This window comes from Sitophilus oryzae, unplaced genomic scaffold (genome assembly GCF_002938485.1).
Source record: "Sitophilus oryzae breed Bouriz unplaced genomic scaffold, Soryzae_2.0 scaffold_1189_pilon_pilon, whole genome shotgun sequence".
Taxonomy (NCBI): Eukaryota; Metazoa; Arthropoda; class Insecta; order Coleoptera; family Curculionidae; genus Sitophilus; species Sitophilus oryzae.
In genome coordinates this window covers 580,969-602,557 of record NW_022145825.1, presented here as the reverse complement: position 1 = coordinate 602,557, position 21,589 = coordinate 580,969, and the positions used below count along the sequence as shown (strand labels likewise).

Here is a 21,589-nt window from a genome sequence, read left to right as displayed (position 1 = left end):
ACGACTCAAAGCTTTTGATAATTTCGGAGCGGTTCGGCTTTTTCCGGAATTATGTCGCCAAATATTATTTGTTCAAATTTATTATTATTTTCTTTTAATTTTATAAATAAATTACAGTGAGTTGCATACAAGAGACTTTATTTTATATAAGTACATGTATGAAATACCTATGAAACATTGGAAACCGACGTTATGCCACGATCCACGATGTTTTTTGCAGTTCACAACACAGCTTTTTATAGTGTGATCTCTTCGGACGGGGCTATCTCTTATAATTCAGGATTGAACTTCCTTACAGGTAAGTCGTTTAATCTCTAATTAAAATGATACAAGTTCGATACGAACATCATAATTTCATTAAAAAGTTCGTATCGAACGTGTATCATTCAAAATTTAATCTACGACGCGACCCGAGGGACGATTCAAAGAGATTTGATTTAATTTAAAATATCAGAGATATCCTCATAAAACAATACAACCTAACCAAACGTACGAGCAAGCCTATGTAAAACTTGAAGATTGGTGTAAAGGGAAAGGAATCAACAATAATAGTAACGAAAAGGTTCTCCTGGCATATTTTGAACATCTCTCAAAACATAGGAAGGCTTCATCACTTGGGGTATATTATTCTATGCTACGTTCAGTTATATCAGTGAAGAAAAATACAGATATTAGTACGTCATCATCATCATTATTTAGCTTATACCGTCCACTGCTGAACAAAAGCCTCCCTTAACTCTAGCCATTTCCTTCTATTTTGTGCCACTTGAATCCAGTTTCCAGCCACCCTCTTAATGTCATCTGTCCATCGACTTCCTAGTCCATCGTCGTCCTCTGCTTCTATAGGCCTCGTGTCTCGGTCTCCATTCCACAAGTCTCTTTGTCCACCGTCCATCTGTCATCCTAGCCACATGTCCTGCCCAATTCCATTTAAGATGTAAGACAGATATCACCGCATCTCTTACTCCTCTTCGATTTCGTATTGTATGATTGGGTATTTTATCTCTGAGTGTAACTCCCCTTATTAGTAAGTACGTCCATTTAATTGCATTTCTAAAAAGAAAATCGGAAGGATTTCGGTCAAAAAAATCGAGAATTTTAAGAAAAGAAGACATAACTCGTTTTTTGTTGGAAGCCGATGATAAAACTTATTTCCTGACAAAATTTTCATTGATAGTGAGACTTGCGGGAGCCTGCCGGCGTATCGAGTTGACAAATCTGCAGTTGCAAAATGTTAAAGATGGAGGACAATGCATTCATGTCATTATTTACGAAAACAAAGCTTTCACGAGATTTTTTTATAACGAAAGGGAATGTTGAAGTAATAAATATGGTGAAAATGGTTCGAAGATATATAGCTATGCGGCCAAGCAACACAGACAGCGCATATTTTTTGTGGGGTACAGAAATGGAAAATGTATTAAGCAACCCGTTGGCATTAATACTTTAGGGAAAATGCCGTATAAAATAGCATTGTCCCTAAGTCTTCCAAATCCACAACAATACACTGGACATTGTTTCCGTAGATCGTCTGCGTCATTGCTTGCAGATTAAGGAGTGGATTTATTAACTGTTAAAAGACATGGTGGTTGGCGCTCTAACACAGTGGCAGAGAGCTATATAGAAAATTCCAAAGAAAATAAGAAAAAAGTGTCATGTGTAATATTTTGGGTAACATTTCTGGCAATGATGGGTTTTCAACAAGTTCAAGCACTGAGGAAATAAATTTACTTTCTAAAAATTCAACTCACCTGTCATCGTCTGGAATTAATTTAACCAATTGTACTGATATTATAATTAATGTTTACAATAAATAAACGTATTTAGATACCTTTTTTTGCTTGTTTCTTATTTTAAAATTTACGTGTTATTATGAATTCATAATAGCACTAGTGCTATGATGAAAGCCATAATGACATCCAAATGACAATGTTAAATGTCTCATAATGACATTGTCGTAGATTAAGTTTTTAATGCCACTTTTTCACAATTATCACGAGTTTGAGTAAATAAAATTTAAATTAAACTCACAAGATAGCAATAATTGGCTTGAAAATGAACGCTCTAAACACTTTTCGGTATTTTTTCATTGAGGGCGGTTTAAATTTTGAAAGATTTTATAATTTTTGAAGATTCTGACTTTGACAAGAGAAAATATTTCTGTTATTGTTTGCGGTTGTTCTTAGCAACCGCTATAGCAGCGCCAGATCGCGTACAACGGTCGCGACCCAAAACAATTATATATTTTGACGGGCTGTCCAATCTAAATTTAAATTTATTTCCTTTATCTGTGCATGTGATGAATCAATTATGAAATTCGCTTAGAAACTAATAACATTTATAGATAACGAAATACAAAACCAACAAATTATTGTGTCTACTTTATATTATACTTTTACACGTTTTACACGTAAATAAAATTAGAACGGCACTGATGAACAGGAAATTAAGTCAGCAAATATTCAAACTATGTAGCCTAACAATGCCTTTATAGTTTATAACTTATAACCTCTTTTTAACTTCCACAGATTTGAAACAAACTTAAAAATTCTCTTCACCAAACAGCAGTATCTTTTTACAGCCCTTCCTCTTGTCCATTTTCTCCTTCATTTCCATGTTTTTCTCCATGATTTCGTTCTTTTTGTTGTCGATTTTCTCCTCGCTCTTGCTTCGGTCGCACCACCATCTTTTTTTCTCGCCATTTTTTCGACTATTGTTGTTGTTTTTAACGGGTGGTATTTCATCCTCTTCATCTTGTGACAGCTTCTCGTACTTGTAGCCTTTTGGATTTCTGCTCAGTAGCGGCATTTCAAGTTGTGTTACGATTTTCTGTGCACATCTAAGACAGAAAATATAATATAGGTAAAGTATGTTTGAAATGAATGAATAAATAAATAAATAAATGGCCTTTATTGTCAAAAATTTTTTCAATTTGTAGACAAAGGTAAACTAAACAAATAAAGTAAACAAACAAGCTACACAAACAAACAAATAAAAGATAATACAAAACATTACACAAATAATATTGTCAGTCTTATTGTTTAAAATAAACATCTATAAATGTTTACAATGTCAAAGAACAAAAAAATAAAAACAACACTCAAAAATATTCAGCAAGTTAATAGTAAATATCAATGACTTCTAAATAAATTTATTTCCATGTCATTAGTAAATATAGCAATAGCAAACATTAGACCAGTGTTTACAAGATCAAATTCGATTTTCAAAATATAATCCCTTTACAGCATAGAAAGCCTTGTCTAGTAAATAAGAGTTCAATGCTTTGCGAAATGAAGAAAATGATGTTATGGATTTGATTTCAAATGGCAGGTGATTGTGCATTTTTTTCGAGTTGTATAATCTTGAACATTTAACTAACTCTGAGCGTGGGGTAGGTAGATAAAGATCTTGCTCCGCGTTTCTGAGTGGATAAGTGTGAGATGGCCTTTCTTGAGAAGCTGATACATGCTTACGTATTAGGCAAACGGATTCAAATATAAATAAAGAAGGAAGAGTCAATATTTTTAACTTTTTAAAAAAGTCCTGGCAATGAGTTCTGCTGTTTAGTCCCAGTGAATATCGAACAGCTCTCTTCTGGAGCTTGAAAATGCGGTCAAATTGAGTCGCACAACACGTATCCCAGAATGGAAGGGGTCAAATTAGTCGCACCTGAGGTGCGACTCAAAAAGTGCATAATAAACAGTTCTAGCTACTGACAAGTTAAGCTCCTTAGAAACAGATATTAATGCATAACACAGGTAGAGCTCAATTTTTTCGACAAAGCTTCGATATGTATGTCCCATTTCAGAGAATTGTCTACAACAAGCCCTAAGAATTTTACAGATTTTACGACGTCAATGGAGGTGTTGTTAAGTACAAACGGCTGCAGCGAGTTTTTATACGACAAAGCTTTAGTTTTAGAAATGTTGAGACTCGGGAGGTTCGAGTCGCACCAAGATTTAATAGTGATTAAATGATTTGATATAATCCTATAAAGTGCCGTGACGTCCTTGTTGCTCCAAGTGAAGCTAGTGTCGTCCGCAAAAAGACATATTTTGCCACTAATATTTATGTTAGCAATGTCGTTAATAAAAAAAAGAAACAAAATAGGGCCTAGTACTGAGCCTTGTGGTACTCCACATTCTATTGGCTTGCTAGAAGACAACGTGGTATCCACCTTCACAAGTTGACTTCTGTTGCTCAGATACGACTTAAACCATTCGAGAGATGTTCCCCTGAACCCATAGTGCTCCAGTTTATTAATTAGGATTTACACAATCGAACGCCTTAGAAAAATCACAGAAAATTGTTGCTGTAAAATGATGGTTATTTAGGCTGGAGTAAACTTTATTAAGGAAGGAAAACATAGCGTCATTTGTGGACTTGTTGCTTAGAAATCCAAATTGATATTCAGTAAATATTTTGTACTTAAACAGAAAAGATACCAGCCTTCTTTTAACCAACCTTTCTATGATCTTAGATAGCGTTGGAAGGAGTGCAATTGGGCGATAGTTAGAAGCTTCATCTTTGTCTCCTCCTTTATGCAGAGGAATGATTATTGCCGTCTTAAGACATTTTGGAAAAATACCATTTTGGAATGACATGTTTATTAAAGTAGTTAGGTGATTCAGAGTGCTTTCTGGCAGATTTGAAAACATTTTTAAAGTTAGCCCGTCGGTCCCAGATGAGGATTTATTTTTGATGGTATTAATTGTACTGCAAAGCTCTTCTAGAACTACGGGTGAAAAAAAGAAACTGTGTAAGTTTACATTATCATTAGAGAGATATGAAAGTGGATCATGAGAAGGACATATAGTATTAGTTAAGTTTTTCGCTACATTTACAAAGTAATCGTTAAGGTTCTCAGGTGAGGTAGAGATATTGCTAGACTAAGAAGCTTTGTTTCTCAAATCATTCACAATAGACCATGACTCTTTAGCAACATTACCAGAATTGACTATTCTCCTATTATAATAAAGAAAAATGAAGTCAAAGTAAACAAGAAAACAACAGAAAATTTATAATCAGGGACGGATTAAGACAGGGGGATCCACTATCTCCAGTACAGTTTAGTGTAGTATTAGAAAAAGTTAAAAAAGATGCGGGAATCAACAGAGTATAACCTTCTGTATATAAAAAGACAACAATGCTTAGCCTTTGCAGATAATTTAGTTATCTTAGCAAGAGATCGGAAAGAGCTGATATCGTTCACCAAAAGACTAGAAGATCAAGCTCAAAAAGTATGCTTAGTGTTTACTGAGAAGAAAACGAAATTTATGAGTGGTCAGATAGGGATTTTGAGAAGAAAAGATGTCTACAAATAGATTCTGAGAGAGGGAAACGATACAAATTTGAGGAAGTAGATATATTCACATATCTAGGAGGTGTATTTTTAAGGAACCCAAATGTAACTCAAGAAATTGTGGCAAGAATAATGGCAGGAAATAGATGTATTTGAGCACTAGAGAAAATTATTTAGAGTAAGAACATCTATAGAAGTATAAAAATCACCATGTACTAAACAATGATACGACCAACAGTGCTATATGCATGCGAAACGTGGACGTTTAATGCAACGGAAAGTTCGAAGCTAGAGATTTGGGAAAGAAAAAAAACTGAGGAAGATTTTTGGAAGAAAAAAGATAGAAAACATATGGGACCAGAAGAATAAATGAAGAATTAAAGCAACTATATCGGGCACCGAGTATAACGGGAGTAGTTAGAGTATAAAGACTGAGATGACTGGGATACATTGAAAGAATGGCTGAAGCAAGAATTCCTAGTATGATAATGAAGAGATAGATGGAAAGAGGAGGGGTAGACTGAGAATCAGAAGGAAAAAGGATGTAGAAGAGGACTTGAGAAAAATAAGAGTGGATGGGTGGAGAATAAAGGCGGAAGACAGAAAAAAATGGAGAAAGATAACCAATCAAGTCATGAGCCTTTTAGGCTTTTAGAGCTATTATACAGGGTGAGTTTGCAACTATATCGGGCACCGAGTATAACGGGAGTTGCAAGAGCACAAAGTGGAATGGATGGGTGGAATGGGAAAGAATGGAAGAACAAGATGGAAAAAGGATGTTGAAGAGGACTTGAGAAGGATAACAGTGGATGGGTGGAGAATAAAGGCGAATGGAGAAAGATGACCATTCAAGCCATGAGCCTTTTAGGATTTTAGAGCTATTATATATTAAGTATGTTTATCGAGAGGATACATATTATGATAGTGGCTGTTGTTAATAAACTAACGATTAATGTATAATAGATTCCAATGATTAGGAATACGAGGACCAATAACAGCAGAAACCAAATTGTTACCAGTTGTCACCAAATAATGCTGTGCCACCGGCTAGAGGGTTTATATTTCATCATATATTACGCTAGAACATAAAACTTTTTGATCATATCATACCTTATTCTTGTTGATGCTGGTGGTACACTGTGCAATGGACTCGACTCTCTGATTGGAGGAAGACGATTGATGTGGTTCTTTTCCGGTCTACAGTAGCCTTTCAATGTCATTTTCATGTCCTGCTTTTGAGATCTAAACCAATAATCAAAGAATATAATAATTTAGTCATTATCTATAAAGAAGACACATTTGAAATGGTAAATATTTGATAACTCTTTTATAAAGCAAGAAAATGATGTTGGCTACAGATGTATCGATAAAATCGCGTGTCTAGTGGTATGATGATCTATTTTTTCTTATTTCTCGAGATCATTTCGTAGTCTTGGCTTATATTTTAAATATTCCTAATAATATATTTTTGCTACATGTACTTGCCATCAATTTTGAAGTTCTAAATAACAGTTTTGAATTAATGTTGTCACCACATGTAAAAATTACAAATTGAGATCAAATATAAGTGTATAATCAGATAAATATGCCGTACTATCATTTAATTACCGTAACTTTCATAGAAACATATTGTACAACTCATGCGACATCACAATTTGCCTTGCCCTGAAGTGACGTCATACAACAACTTATGTTGGCTTCAAACATGTTAACGAAAAAATGCGTCTAGAAGTTTGATGGTCTAAGATTTTTTAATTTGGTTTATTTGCTTTTTTCAAATGACCAATATGACAATATTCTCTACCTTTTGATAGCTCCCGTTGATGGTTGTCTGGGATAAGCTCCTCCTACGCATCTACCTTTGCAGCATGCTCCATGAATGTGGTCCATGCCTTTTATATTTGCAGCGATATCGGTAGAGCCCGAGGAAGATGAAGATATGGAAGAACCTCCGCTGCTCACGCTATACAGGCTGTCCGAAGCCGGAACCGAGGATGTCCTGGAGGCCATAGAGTAGCCGCTAGCTGATGTAGGAAACATTGGGCCTGTCTGTATAGTAAAAAAGATGATGGTAGTACAACAGATTATAAAAATAGATTTTTTCATTCAGTGTTCTACAAGGTTTTATTTAATTTTTTATATGTATATACTGGGTGTCTTTTATATAAGTGCAAGTATTTGAAGGAATGGTAGATCTGAACAAAAGAAATATCTGTTTAACATTTTTATAATAAATTGAAAATCGAAAAAATTCATAGTTTTTTCTGGGGTGGTAAAATATAATACCAGTTAAAATACTTGCACTTATTTAGGATACACCCTATATCTATTACGTGTACTATGTTTATTTGATTAAAAAAATTGACTGCATATTTTATTTTGGTATGATGAAGGGAAAGAGATACTAAACATTTTTTTTATTGGATATTTCTTGACAAAATGGCGAAGGAATTTTTTTACTGATAATTTTAATTGGAACAAAAAATAAATTATTAAAATTAATATCAACTTACTGAACACTAATTTGAAAATTTATATTTACTTATTTGTCTAAATATGTTATATTATTTGTTTTTTGAACATCACTTATAAAAATACAGATATCTATATACATGTTAAATATATGTTCTTGTAGAATTTTGAAGAGCTATTTAAAACAGTTTTGTTGAATACTTGTAGTTTATAATAGACGTGTCTGTTAAAAATTAAAGTATTTTTTAATAGTTGTATTTAGATGTTGTAAATCGTTTTTTCTTTGTTCTTTGTGCTTTTTTGCCTTCTGACGTCGGGAGTAGATATACCTCCTGAAACGTTAAGCATTTTTTGTCGGTAAGGCAAATTGTTATACTAGTAGATAATTACTGACATGCTTGTTTCTGTTTGGATTCAACCCAGTGGCACAAATTACCTATTACAGATGCGAAAGAAAGCGACTGCATCGGAAACCGCTCGGCAAACCCGACACGCCTATTGAGTGGTGTAAATACACCAGTCGTTTAGTCCGGAAACCCATGCTGTTTCGTATTCGCTTGCTGGAGTGACATAGTGCGTGGTTGATATTAAAAAAAAGATGTTTTAGTATAAAAAATTAATATATTTAACAAAATTTAATTAAAAATGTGACAAAATAGTTACCTTTCTATTTGTTCTATCGGACTTTTTTCGACTATATAAATCTTTATTTGTAAACTTTAATACATAAAATATTTTCAATCTAATAAATCATTTAATGATGTAAATCAGAGGAAATTTCTCACATGGGTGGTCAAATTCTATAGTTTTCATTATATCAAACAGCCTCTGAGAAATGTTTTCAACTCAAAATACCTTTAATTATGTTTGTGACTACATCATTAAAAACGGTCTTCAAATACATCAATGTGAGATTTGTTTAATATTTGCAAAAGAATCCGAATCTCTGGATAACTCGAAATTATTTACCCATTTAAAAAAAAGACTTTTATCATGAAAGTGGAAAAATTTGTTCATTTTATTTACAGGCTGGAAAAATATTTATATTAAATTTTGATGAGTTTTGCACTGAAGAAAACATTCAGAGGCTGTTTGATATAATGAAAACTATAGAATTTGACCACCCATGTGAGAAATTTCCTCTTATTTACATCATTAAATTATTTATCAGATTGAAAATATTTTATGCATCAAAGTTTACAAATAAAGATTTATATAGTCGAAAAAAGTCCGATAGAACCAATAGAAAAGTAACTATTTTGTCACATCTTTAATTAAATTTTGTTAAATAAATTAATTTTTTATACTATAAATATCTTTTTTTTCCTAATCTCCTACGAACTGATATAATATGACGAGCAATCTATTAAATTACTGTGAGATTATATGCCTCGCTAACATATTGGTGCAGATTATTTTCACCCAAACCAATAATAACCCAAACTATACATTGATGCGGATTGTCTATGAACTCTTTCTGAAGGTCACAGAAACCTGAACGCGTAATTCGGTGTTTTTTCGTTTGAAGTCCAGGTCTTGATAAGGTACGGAACCCTAAAAACAACTATTTAATTTTGTAGGTTTCCTTCCAATGAAAAATCCAGAATAATTTACAAGAATAAAATTATAATTTTTTAACTAATTTGAAGTCCAGGTCTTGATAATTAATTTATATTGAACAAAAATGCTTTTTAACTGTTTTAATAGATAGTATTTTGTCACGATAAGAATAGTTAAATAGAAAGAGGTATAGGTTGATTTTAAAAGAAAAATATTTGTTGACAAAATGGTGAAGGTACTTACTTTCAGTCGTAATATTTTTGCACGGCAAATGACGCATCTCAGCGGAAGAAGTCGCTGGGATACAGCGATTTGGATGGTTTTGACGAAGCATTTTCGACAAACAACTTGATGACCGCATGGTGAGGTTTGCATTGTTGCTTTGGCATGGATACAGATAACACACTAAAAAAAAAATAAAAAAAAAATGTAAAAAATGCAACAACGCATAGTCTTGCACGCTTGGTCTTGGTCTTTGTCTTGCGTTAAGTCTTGGACTGGTCGGTCTTGGTATTGCTCTTGCAGATCTAACGTTAGTCTTGGTCTTGGTCCTGCTTTTTGTGAAAGACCAAGACCGCTTAAAGATCTATTGAGACTCTCATCATTATATCTTTATTATTAATTAATATATTTTTTAATTTTTAATCTTGATGAAAGTATTGTTATAAAAATAAAATAAAATAAAAAAATATTAAAAATACCAATAAGTACAGGGTGAGTCTTAAATAAGTGCAAATATTTTAGGGGCTGGTAGATCTCGATAAAAGAAACACATTTTCTCTTTACCGTTTTTCAAATAAATCCAAAATTACCCAGTTATTTTATTTTGAAAATTTCCAGAAAAAATATTTTTTTGCTTAAATTTTGAGAACCACTAGATTTTTTCTGGGGGTTTTCTTTCTTGTAAATTTAATCTACTACCTATGTTGCCATATTATCAGGAAATTATAATTCCAAAAAAAATTCAAATTTTCCAAAAAAAAATTTTCGCGAAAAAATCTCATATAATCGTGTTTTTGGGGTCCAAATATACTATCCCTAAAAGTATTTGCACTTATTTAAGACACACTCTGTATAGGCCAAGGGAATAATTATTTTAATGTTGTAAAATTGTGACACATTTTTATTAGTTTGTTTTTTTTTAAAATGTAACTAGGTTAACACATGCGATGCAGTTGGAAGCGGTAATGTTATTATGATTATTCGTATAATAATACGAATTACACAGTAATAATCCCTCAGCTTTGTGATATTTTATAATAATATTAATAATAATGTACGTTTTTGCTTTCAATGCAATTCCAACAATACAGCGCAACAACACATTTTTATAATTTATTTACTAAATTTAATTAAAAACATGTATATGAGTAAAAACATTTATCTATACCTTTTCTTAAATAATTTTAAAAATACTCAAAAAACAACATGATTGAATATGATTGATAGATGTATCAGAATTTGTTTTACTGTCAATATTCAAAGCCTGCTTGCTTGATCCTAAAAAATACAGTTTTTGTTTGACATTTCTCTTGACAAATTCCAATTTTTGAGTTTTATGTGTTTATTTTGTATTAGTTCATGTTGATTTTATAATGGGTGTTATTTGAAGTGTATAAATCTATAAAAGACATTATTTCAAGACTTAAATTACAATGAGAGTGTTATGGGCTATTCTTAGAAAAAGGCTTTAAAAATAGCGAAAAAACTTTAATAACATCAAAATTATTGAAACAACTTTTCTCTAGTAAGTAGATAATTATTATAATCAGACATATTGAAAAATCCTTTGGCTGTCTGGTTTACAACCAATGTCAATACATTTTCTTATAATTTATACCTCATCAATCAATATACCCATGCAATATTGCCATTTTAGGTTATTTTTAAAAATATAACAAATTTTCAAATAGTACAGATACTGATATTATCGATATAGTTCTCTTATTTCATTAAAAAATTAAAAAAAAACTGTTTATTTGCAAAAGAGGACCAATTAATATGATCCCAGTTTTCGAACTACATCAATTGACTGTTTTTGTTGGTTAATAATTGCTCCAAATACTAAAAAAAACTGAATTTTGTGTGTGTATTAGACAGTGAAGTAAAAGCAAAGTTTACAGAATATTTTATTCTGTAAACTTTGGTAAAAGTAACACCTTATAAATAATGTTATTCCATTTTTTGACGAATGCTTAAATTTATAATCAACAACAGAGACGTTCACATTCATAACTTATTATTATATTGATTTCTGATTGATTCTTGATTTAAACGCACTATACAGGGTAAGTCTTAAATAAGTGCAAATATTTTTAGGGTAGTATATAGGGTGATTCACGGCGATAGCACATAAAGGCACCTGCTCTATCTTTTTAAAATATTTTCAGCATTACAGTGTTGAAGCATCATTTGAAAAGTGGTAGCATCTTTCTTATTTTAAACGGAACACCCAGTATATTATTACATTTATATGGGACGACACTAGCTTCACTTGGAGCAACAAGGACGTCACGGCACTTCATCGGATTATATCAAATGACTTAATCACCATTAAATCTTGGTGCGATTCGAACCTCCTGAGTCTCAACATTTCTAAAACTAAAGCTTTGTCGTATAAAAACTCGCTGCAGCCTTTTGTACTTAACAACACCACCATTGACGTCGTAAAATCTGTAAAATTTTTAGAGCTTGTTGTAGACAATTCTCTGAAATGGGACATGCATATCGACGCTTTGTCGAAAAAATTAAGCTCTGCCTGTTTTGCATTAAGATCTGTTTCTAAGGAGCTTAACTTGTCAGTGGCTAGAACTGTTTATTATGCACTTTTTGAGTCGCATCTCAGATATGCCGTTCCATTCTGGGGTACGTGTTGTGCGACTCAATTTGACCGCATTTTCAAGCTCCAGAAGAGAGCTGTTCGATATTCACTGGGACTAAACAGCAGAACTCCTTGCCAGGACTTTTTTAAAAAATTAAAAATATTAACTCTTCCTTCCTTATTTATATTTGAATCCGTTTGCCTAATACGTAAGCATGTATCAGCTTCTCAAGAAAGGCCATCTCACATTTATCCACTCAGGAACGCGGAGCAAGATCTTTATCTACGTACCCTACGCTCAGAGTTGGTTAAAAGTTCAATATTATACAACTCGAAAAAATGCCATTTGAAATCAAATCCATAAAGGTGTGTATTCATTATCCGAACGAACGAACGAACGAGCGAGCGAACGAATGGAATTCGGTATATTTGGACGGTGGACCGAACGCATGCGGTCGTTCGTTTGTTCGTTCGCTCGGCCATCCGTTTCGAGTCGGTACATCAAAGGCGTTCGCAAACGAATGGGTTAAGGTGTTTTCGTTTGGTTCTAAAATCCGGTCCCGTCCATACTACTACCGAACGAACGAATGAACATTCGTTCGTTTTTTTTTGCGAACGCCTTTGATGTACCGACTCGAAACGGATGGCCGAGCGAACGAACAAACGAACGACCGCATGCGTTCGGTCCACCGTCCAAATATACCGAATTCCATTCGTTCGTTCGCTCGCTCGTTCATTCGTTCGGATAATGAATACGCACCTTTATGAATTTGATTTCAAATGGCATTTTTTCGAGTTGTATAATATTGAACTTTTAACTAACTCTGAGCGTGGGGTACGTAGATAAAGATCTTGCTCCGCGTTCCTGAGTGGATAAATGTGAGATGGCCTTTCTTCGTTCGTTGGACATTCGTTCGTTCGTTCGTTCGGATAGTGAATACGCACCTTAACATCATTTTCTTCATGTCGCAAATCTTATTTATTAGACAAGGCTTTCTACGCCGTAAATGATTTATATTTTGATAATCGAATTTGATCTTGTAAACACTGATCTAATACTTGCTATTACTATATTTACTATAAACTTACTAAATATTTTTGAATATTATTTTTATTTTTTCATTCTTGGACATTGTAAACATTTATAAATGTTTATTTTAAACAATACGACTGACAATGTAATTTGTATACTTGTTTTGTATTCTCTTTTGTTTGTTTACTTCACCATTGTCCACAAATTGTAAAAATTTTTGACAATAAAAGCATTTATTTATTTATTATGTAAAAAAAATACAAAAAAATGCTTTTTTAAAAAAATCCAAATTTTCAAAAAAGTTCTATGACCGGTTCTCCATAAACGTCTAACTTGCCATGGCCGTGAATCACCCTATATATCGACCACAGGAACACGTCTATGAGGTTTGTTTCGCGAAAAAAAATAGAAAAATCGGAGTTTTTTAAACATATTTTGAATATTGTTTTAATTTTGGTTAAAAAAAAATATATCTTGATAATATGGTGTAGTAGATTAAATTTACAAGAAAGAAAACATCCAGTAGTTTTTAAAATCGTTTCTTTTTAAATTTTCAAAATAAAATAACTCGGTTATTTTAAATTTACTTGAAAAACAGCAGAGAGAAAAATACTGTTTCTTTTATCGAGATCTACCAACCCTAACAATCTGTGCACTTATTTTAGACTCGCTCAGTATAAATTTTACGAACCGAAACAAACAAATAGATATGTTTGTGCCAAATTTCAGGTGGAAATAAATCTGACAATGTAGCTTAAAAATGCGATCCTACATTTTCCGAAGAAATTCGAACATAAATCAGGCAAGATGGAATTACTTACCTCCTCCTCTTGACACGTTGCCAGCTCTGGCTCGCTCTCCTCCAACTTGGACAATAATTTCTCCTGCAACAAAAGAGAAACACCTTGACTCAAACGACTCTCCAGAGATTCAAAACATGTTAAAGATATATAGAGTTAGTTTACTTGGGGAGGGTTTTTTTTGGAACAATGTCAACAGCAGTTTTTTTGCAAGACAGAGAATATATTTTATCGAATTTTGGAGCAATATTTAATACAGCATAATAATAGAGCAAAGGCATAGAGGTCGGAAAGTTTGTACAGGGTGTCCCACTAAGAATAGCTCTCGGCTGTATCTCGGAAAGTATTTGGCCGTAGGCCTTACGGAAAAAAATATTTATAACTAAAGAGGCTATGAGAAATTTCTGGAAATTATTTTCAAGTTTGTAAAACGGCCGCTAGTGGGCGCAACTGCTATGGAAAATAAGAAAATAGAATTTTGACTAGATAATGGGTACTATAAATAATAGCTTCATAATCTTCAGTAAATTTTGGATTTTTTTTGTTAAAACCATTTTTCTCTATCTGCTAAATTAAAGTGGTGGGGGAAGGTTAGATCTATCTTTATATAAATGTTAATAACTCCCGACTGGATGATCAGTATCCAACCACCGAGGGCTCGTTTAAAAGAGCGTTTCTTACTCTATATTATACCATAAAAATAATAATAATAAGGTTTTGAACGTAGACGCTAGGGGGCGCTTTCTTACAATTTAACAAACATAGCGCGTTTTTTCAAAAAAGTTAAATACGATAGTATATGTAATTTTAGCTGACAGTAAAGAGAAGTAAAAGCTTAAAAAGTCAGCGAAAACCACATCTTGATATCTTCTTTCAAACCGAAGATATTAGCAAAATTATAATAAATACCAAAAAATTAGTCCTTAATTACATTATTTTTACAACACGGTATCAGTAGCCCTCTTGATTATGCCCATTCAAACCAAAAAATAAGATAGAACCAGAATAATCATAATACCAGATGTATTAGTATCTAATAATTAAGATATTAATAACAGTGAACAAGAAACGATGATTCAGTGAAGTCATGGTAGGCTTTGGAAAAAACTTGCTTTTGGCGTAATAGCATAAACGTCAAATTGTTATTAGATCAACATTTTGATAGTCTTTTATATTTTGATTGCTTTTTCAAAATGCCAACAACTTCAAGTACTTCTTCAAATAATAAATGCATTTTGAAAAAGCAATTAAAAGATAAAATACGCTGCCAAGACTATTAAAATGTTGATCTAATAACAATTTGACGTTTATACTATTACGTCAAAAGCAATTTTTTTCCAAAGCCTACCATGACGTCACTGAATCATCGTTTCTTGTAACAGGGTGTTCCAATTAAAAAAAAAACAAAGTAAATTTTTTTTATATTTAAAGTTTGGCGTAGAATTTTGAACACCCTGTGTAATTTAAGATTACGATATTTATAGTGAAGTAAATATAGATCATTTATAGTAAATATGTAATAGTTTTGATTTCAGGACAGTTAGTTCTTGTATTTATAATAATTTTTGGTTTAAAAAAGGTTGAAAAATATATATTTTTTATTTATTTAATATCTCTGAAATTATCGAAATATATTGACTCATATTAAAGGAATTCAAAAATGCAGCAATATACAGGGTGTTTTATTTAAAAAAAAATCGATGCCCTCACACTTTCTTGGGCCACTCTGTAGAAGTTAAAATATTTTCCTGAGGTCTGCACTTAAACAAAATTCTCAAGTTTTTTATTCTAGGAGCTAGAGATGTCCGACGCACTATTACCGGACCCTGTATAAACATACTATTATAATAAAATTTAAAAAAATTAAAGAAATCATAGATTTTGTTATATAGGACTCTATAATTATGTTGCTGTATAAAGCTGTATAAAGCCTTGTAATTTGATACATTCTTTCTTTTCAGATACCTATTTTCTTGTTCGAAAATTACTGGCCCATTTTCTAAGAATTCCCTTTTGTGTTCCTGAACCAAGCACGAAAATCTTTCATTAGGTAGCAGCACGCAAATAAGGGCGTCACTTCTGGTGTAAGGTCGTGAACAATCTATACTTGAAAAGGGACACAAAAAACTTGTTTTTTTATTTCTGGAAAATATTTGTTTTGCTTCGTCTGAAGTCGGAATGTAATGGAAAGAAATAAACACGTTCCTGTTTTGTGAAAATAGAAGGTAATTGTGTAGAAGAAATTATACAGGGTGGTCCGAAATGTATTCCGGAAACTTGGGCAGCATATTTTGCAGATAAAAATAAGCAAAAAAGTTTGTATAAATGTATATCCTAAAATGCTTAGTTTTGGAGATACAGGGTGTAGAAGTTTTATTTCTATTTCGAGTTTTTTGACATGAGATATCTAATTTTGATGTCAATAAACTCCTATTTATAGGAAGCGCTACCTACATATGTTTTAACTGTTTTGAAGAATAATAACTTTTCTCTCTCGTTGGTACCTGTAAAAAATTACTGAGTAAAGAAATATACATTTACGACATTTTTTACGTAAAAAAAGTCTCTTGGTAAAACTCGCTACCAGTAATGGTTCTCGAAATATTTGAAATCGAAATTATCAATATCTGTCATCACTGACATGTTGACTAAATAGTTATTAGACTGAAATCATAAATTTGAAATTGTTTTGTGTCAAAAGTTCAACAGAAACTGTTTTCTCATCATTTTTTCGAAGAAAAATTAAGATTTAATTTAAAAAAATAAAAAGTTCCCCAATTTATCATTTCAGTCAAATAACTATCTACTCAACATGTTTATTGTTTGTCAATAATGACATTTATTGACTATTTCCGTTCTAAATAGCTTAAAAGATCATTTTTACGTAAAAAATCACGAAAATGTATATTTTTTCATTCAGTGGTTTTATACAGGTACGGACGAAATGTTATTACTCTTCAAAACAGTTAAAACATGTAGGTGGCGCCTCCCACAAATAGGAGCCATATTGACATCAAAATCAAATTTCTCTAGTAGAATTTTTATTGCGCTAATTCTAAAGACAATAACAATTATCGACTTTTAAACTACATTCCTAATTTATCTAACAAAATATCAAATAATCTCAATAAAATAGGATGTAAAACTATTAACGTAAATAAAAGAAATTTAGGTCAAATTTTATTAAATAATAAAGACAAAACTAATGTCAAAAATAAGTCGGGTGTATATAGGGTGGATTGCAATGATTGTGATGCCGTGTACATAGGCCAAACAGGTAGAAATTTAGATATAAGGATTAAAGAACATGTAAAGTCTATTAAAAATCTCCAGCATAGTTCTGGTCTTGCAACTCATTGTATAGTAAATAATCACAAAATTAATGAAAACTCAATTAAGTTACTACACAGAGAAACAAAAGGTAGACGCTTAAATTACATTGAACAGTTAGAAATACTAAAATCTGTTAAAAACGAAAATAATGTTAACGACCAACAAGGATTTCTAAACACATTTTTTATTACCCCTATTGTAAACTCTCTGAACCCACCCCCATAGTAAATATATATATAGTTACAGTGTAGTTAGACGATTAGTTCTTAAAAAACTCTTGAAAAAGGCCTAACAAGCCGAAACATATATGTAGAGTTAAAGTTACTCTTATTAAAAGTTTTTTGAAACATCTAAAAGCGTGCTTTATTAAAATACTAATATCTTAATAAAATATTGTTATTACAAATCGTCGCTGAACTTACTCATGAAACTCTTAATTATTAAGCAATAAAAAGCAATAAAATAACACAGCTACAAGTCATAAAACATAATAAACCAAAAGAAACGGATATAATAAAAGGAAAGAAATAACGAAAAATGCAATAAACGACATTTTTTCAGATACCTACAGCGTTCTCAAGGATACCACTACAACCAAAACACATTTAAAGAACAACAAAACAACAAGGACTTCTTGAATCTTACCCAGAGTGGTTAACCTCATCAAGTTTAACCAAGGTATTTTAATTAGTTTGAAAAATAAGCGAATTTCGTCTAGAGGAAGTGTTTGCAAAGATTTAAAAATAAAGGTGTAGAATACATTTTTTAAAGTCATTCATCTATTATAAATTACTCTCTGAGGTCAGTGAAAGATTTTGGAATATGAATGTCATTAAAAAATTGCTATGTGCAGTTTTAGAAAAAATAGTTGTAGAAATGTGTGCTGGGGTGAACGTGGTATATTATTTGCTTTTGGCGATAAATGTAATTTTTGGTTAATTTGTGGAATTTTTTGACGAAATTACTGTTAAAGGGATTATTAAATTGTCATTAAAGAATCGTAATGGCTGAGTTAAAGAAATATGTATAGATATTTGGCGGAATTGTTCGGTTTACAGTTGGAAAAGAGTTTTTGTGTTGGTGATGTCTGATTAGTGTTATTAGTTTTATCGTTATTAAGTGTGATTTAAATAAATAATTGTAAGTATCCTTATTTTATATTATTATTAAATTAATTTTTGACCTGGCTATCTTTAACCGGGAATCGCTAGAGGACTACTAAAACTACAATTTGAAATTATTTTCAAAATGTACAGGGTGTCCCAAATAAATAAAAAATATCAGTTTTATTTTTTTTAAAAGGAACACATTTTTAGTTTCTAAGATTAAAATAAAGGTAAATTTGATTAGGGTTTAGCGCTCTTTTTTTGATTTTGTGAAAATGTAGTAACAATTTTATAGCTTCTTCTCTAAAGGTATTTAAGTTTCTAAAACCAAATACAGTACTGAAGTTTTTCTAATTACTAAATTTTCTGTTGCAATAATAAAAATAATACTACCCTATATAGAGTGTCTAAAAATTTATTTTAAATAATTACTAGATTTATTCGGGAATAACTTGTTTAATTTAAATTGAACACCCTGTAAGTTTACGACAGTCAGATGCACAATTTAGTTGTCTATCATATAGTATTAAACCATTTACCTATCTCTTGTTTTCGTAGAAAATGCATTTTCTTATAATTTCTACCTCATTTTTCAATATACCCATGGGACATTGGCATTTTAGATTATTTTTGAATATATAACAAACTTTTTTTTGTCGATATTATCGATATAGTCCTCTTATTTCATTAAAAAATAAAAAGCTGTTTAAATATTTGTAAAAGAAGACCAATTAATATGATCCCAGTATTCAAGCTACGTTAATTGACTGTTTGCGTTGATTAATAATTGCTCAAAATTTAAAAAAAAACTGAATTTTGTACGTGTATTAGACAGTGTAGTAAAAAGTAACTCCTTATAAATTTTATTCCATTTTTTAACTTACTAGTTGAAGCCTGGCGCATCCGCCACGACATCAGGAAAAAAAAATACTTTTTATTTTTTTTTAATTAAACGAAAAACAAAAAATCCGGCGACGACAGTTTTTAGAAGAGCCAATTAGCTATCCTTTAGTAAAAAAAGCAACTTACTTTCTAGAGCAAGTCGTTACTTCAGTAGAGACCACACAAATAAACATTAGCATTTTATATATGTAGATTATTATAGATATTGATTTCTAATTCAAATCCACATTTATTTAGAATAATTTATTTATTTAATTATTTTTTCTTCTTAACAATCTTAGGCTGGGTTTTCTTCGTAATTCAATATAGTATTGTTGACTACAAATACATATTATTTATATACTTATTAGATGTTACGGCTTCTCTATGTGTACTTAATTATCTGGAGTTATATAATTATTATTAAAATAAACTTATCTTTTGTATGGACTACAATTGAGTGGTTATTACTGACCGAACTCTTCGAAATATAACTAATATTTGTGTAAGATTCATTATGGTGACTGGAAAACCACATGAGTTTTGATTTCGGATAATTCAAATTGAGAAAAATTGAATTATATAATATTGAATCAGGTGCTAGTTTCCGGAAAAATGTGCGATTTTTTTCCGATTCTGTTGTGTGGATGTTTTTTTTTCAATGCTCAAGGTAACTTACTGTTAAGTAATTTGCTAATTACACTAATTGGTCACCATCGGCTGAACTAACTTATATTTAATTTTACCACAAAAATGCAACTCGTCATAATGTGTGTGATTATATTTGATTTGGCATTCGTTAATTTTATTTTCATATGCAATTTTTCAATTGTTTATCCTTTTTTTAGAAGATGACAATTTTTTCCATTTAAATTAGGAAATATTATTTATTTTTTAATATAATATATAGAAATTAATTATTTAATTTTTTAATATAGTAGATAGTCGATTTGGTTGCTGATTGGCAGGTCTGAATTGGAATTGAATCGATAGGTCTGATTTTTCTTTTCCCTGTCACTATATTATAACCTAACATGACTTTTTTTCTTAATATCTCCGTTTAGAGAGAAGATAGAAAGTTACGGTTTGCGCTGATATTTTGAAAATTTTGTGCTCTATTTAACTGTGCAAATAGAAATATAGCCTCCTATTTAATTTTTTTATGCAAAAGCGCAATATCTGTTATGATGTCAAACAGCGCCCTCTAGCTACCACGAAAAAAATGTTAAAAATTATGGAAACAAAATTTATACTGCATATCATTAAGGAAGAAAAGCTCTTTTAAACGAGCCCTAGTTTTTTAAATCGGTTAACCCAAACCATAGTTATCCTTATTTTAACAAAAGCTAGTTTAACCTTCCCCCACCACTTTATTTTATGAGATAGAGCAAAACACTCTATATAAAAAAAATTACAAATTTCTCGATGATTACAATAGTAATAAAATACTTGTTCACCTGCATATTTTTGAGAAAACCCTTGTTTTCTGATTGGCTATCAGAGAAACGCCCCCTTGCGGACATTTTTCGAACTTGAAAATAATTTCCAGCGATTTCTCTTGGTCGATTTACTTATTAGAATTTTTTTCCCAAAGTAATACGATAAGTAGTTTCTGAGAGACAGCCGGCGTCCACTCTTAGTTGGCCACCCGGTACAGTTCAATGAGCACACTGAAAGACTCATATGAACAATGCCGTAGCGCTTAACCAAACCAATTGAAGGACAATTATTCTGGACTAATATCCTCGAATATGTATGAATATCCGTCACAGATATTGACTGAATGAGACTGAGACGGTACGACACTGTGAGGTGACTCACATGTGTGAATATGCTTTAAATCCAATCTATGCTTAAACCACAGAATATCTAGCTACGCAACAGAAGCCTCGTTACATGTATAAAATTGTAGGTAGCAAAAGGAGACAGGCTTTAAAAGTCTGCCTCCAAATCAGATATTTTGATGTGCTAGTTTCGCTACTACATAATAGAGGGCAATAAATTTAAAAGAAAACAGTTTTCTACAAACAAAATTTAAAAGAATTTTGTACAGTGTTGCCAATGTGTAATTCATATCGTAATACTTCCTGATAAAGCCTACCTTCAAATTTGCTACATCATTTAAACATATTTAAATAGATCAGAGCTGTTTTTTTCAGTTTGCCATGTTAGTTGGAATTAAATCTTATGAGCTAAATTACAATCACTTCCTGACGTTTGATTGTATAATTGAATCCTGAATTTTCATTGTAATTCGGCGACAATATAATAAGTATTGTT

At 31.5% G+C, this 21,589-nt stretch overlaps 1 protein-coding gene across 1 annotated transcript; it reads right to left on the bottom strand.

The window, feature by feature from the left end:
* Positions 1-2,258: 2,258 nt before the first annotated feature.
* On the bottom strand, positions 2,259-17,993 carry LOC115891645. The gene is made up of 6 exons (XM_030912169.1): positions 17,891-17,993; positions 14,010-14,072; positions 9,578-9,739; positions 7,107-7,351; positions 6,413-6,544; positions 2,259-2,839 (listed from the first exon to the last, which is right to left on the bottom strand). The coding sequence occupies exons 1-6, from the start codon at positions 17,924-17,926 to the stop codon at positions 2,542-2,544; spliced, it is 936 nt and encodes a 311-aa protein (XP_030768029.1). The 5' UTR covers positions 17,927-17,993; the 3' UTR covers positions 2,259-2,541.
* Between the last annotated feature and the right edge of the window lie 3,596 nt (positions 17,994-21,589).

What these genes read in the sequence shown, in the direction of transcription:
- LOC115891645 (XM_030912169.1), bottom strand. Translation starts at nt 17,926, where the DNA reads ATGTGTTTTGGTTGTAGTGGTATCCTTGAGAACGCT. An exon ending in GTGGTATCCTTGAGAACGCT is followed by an intron (nt 14,073 to 17,890) that starts GTAGGTATCTGA and finishes CTTTTGTTGCAG; the next exon opens with GAGAAATTATTGTCCAAGTT. An exon ending in CAACGTGTCAAGAGGAGGAG is followed by an intron (nt 9,740 to 14,009) that starts GTAAGTAATTCC and finishes TTTTTTTTTTAG; the next exon opens with TGTGTTATCTGTATCCATGC.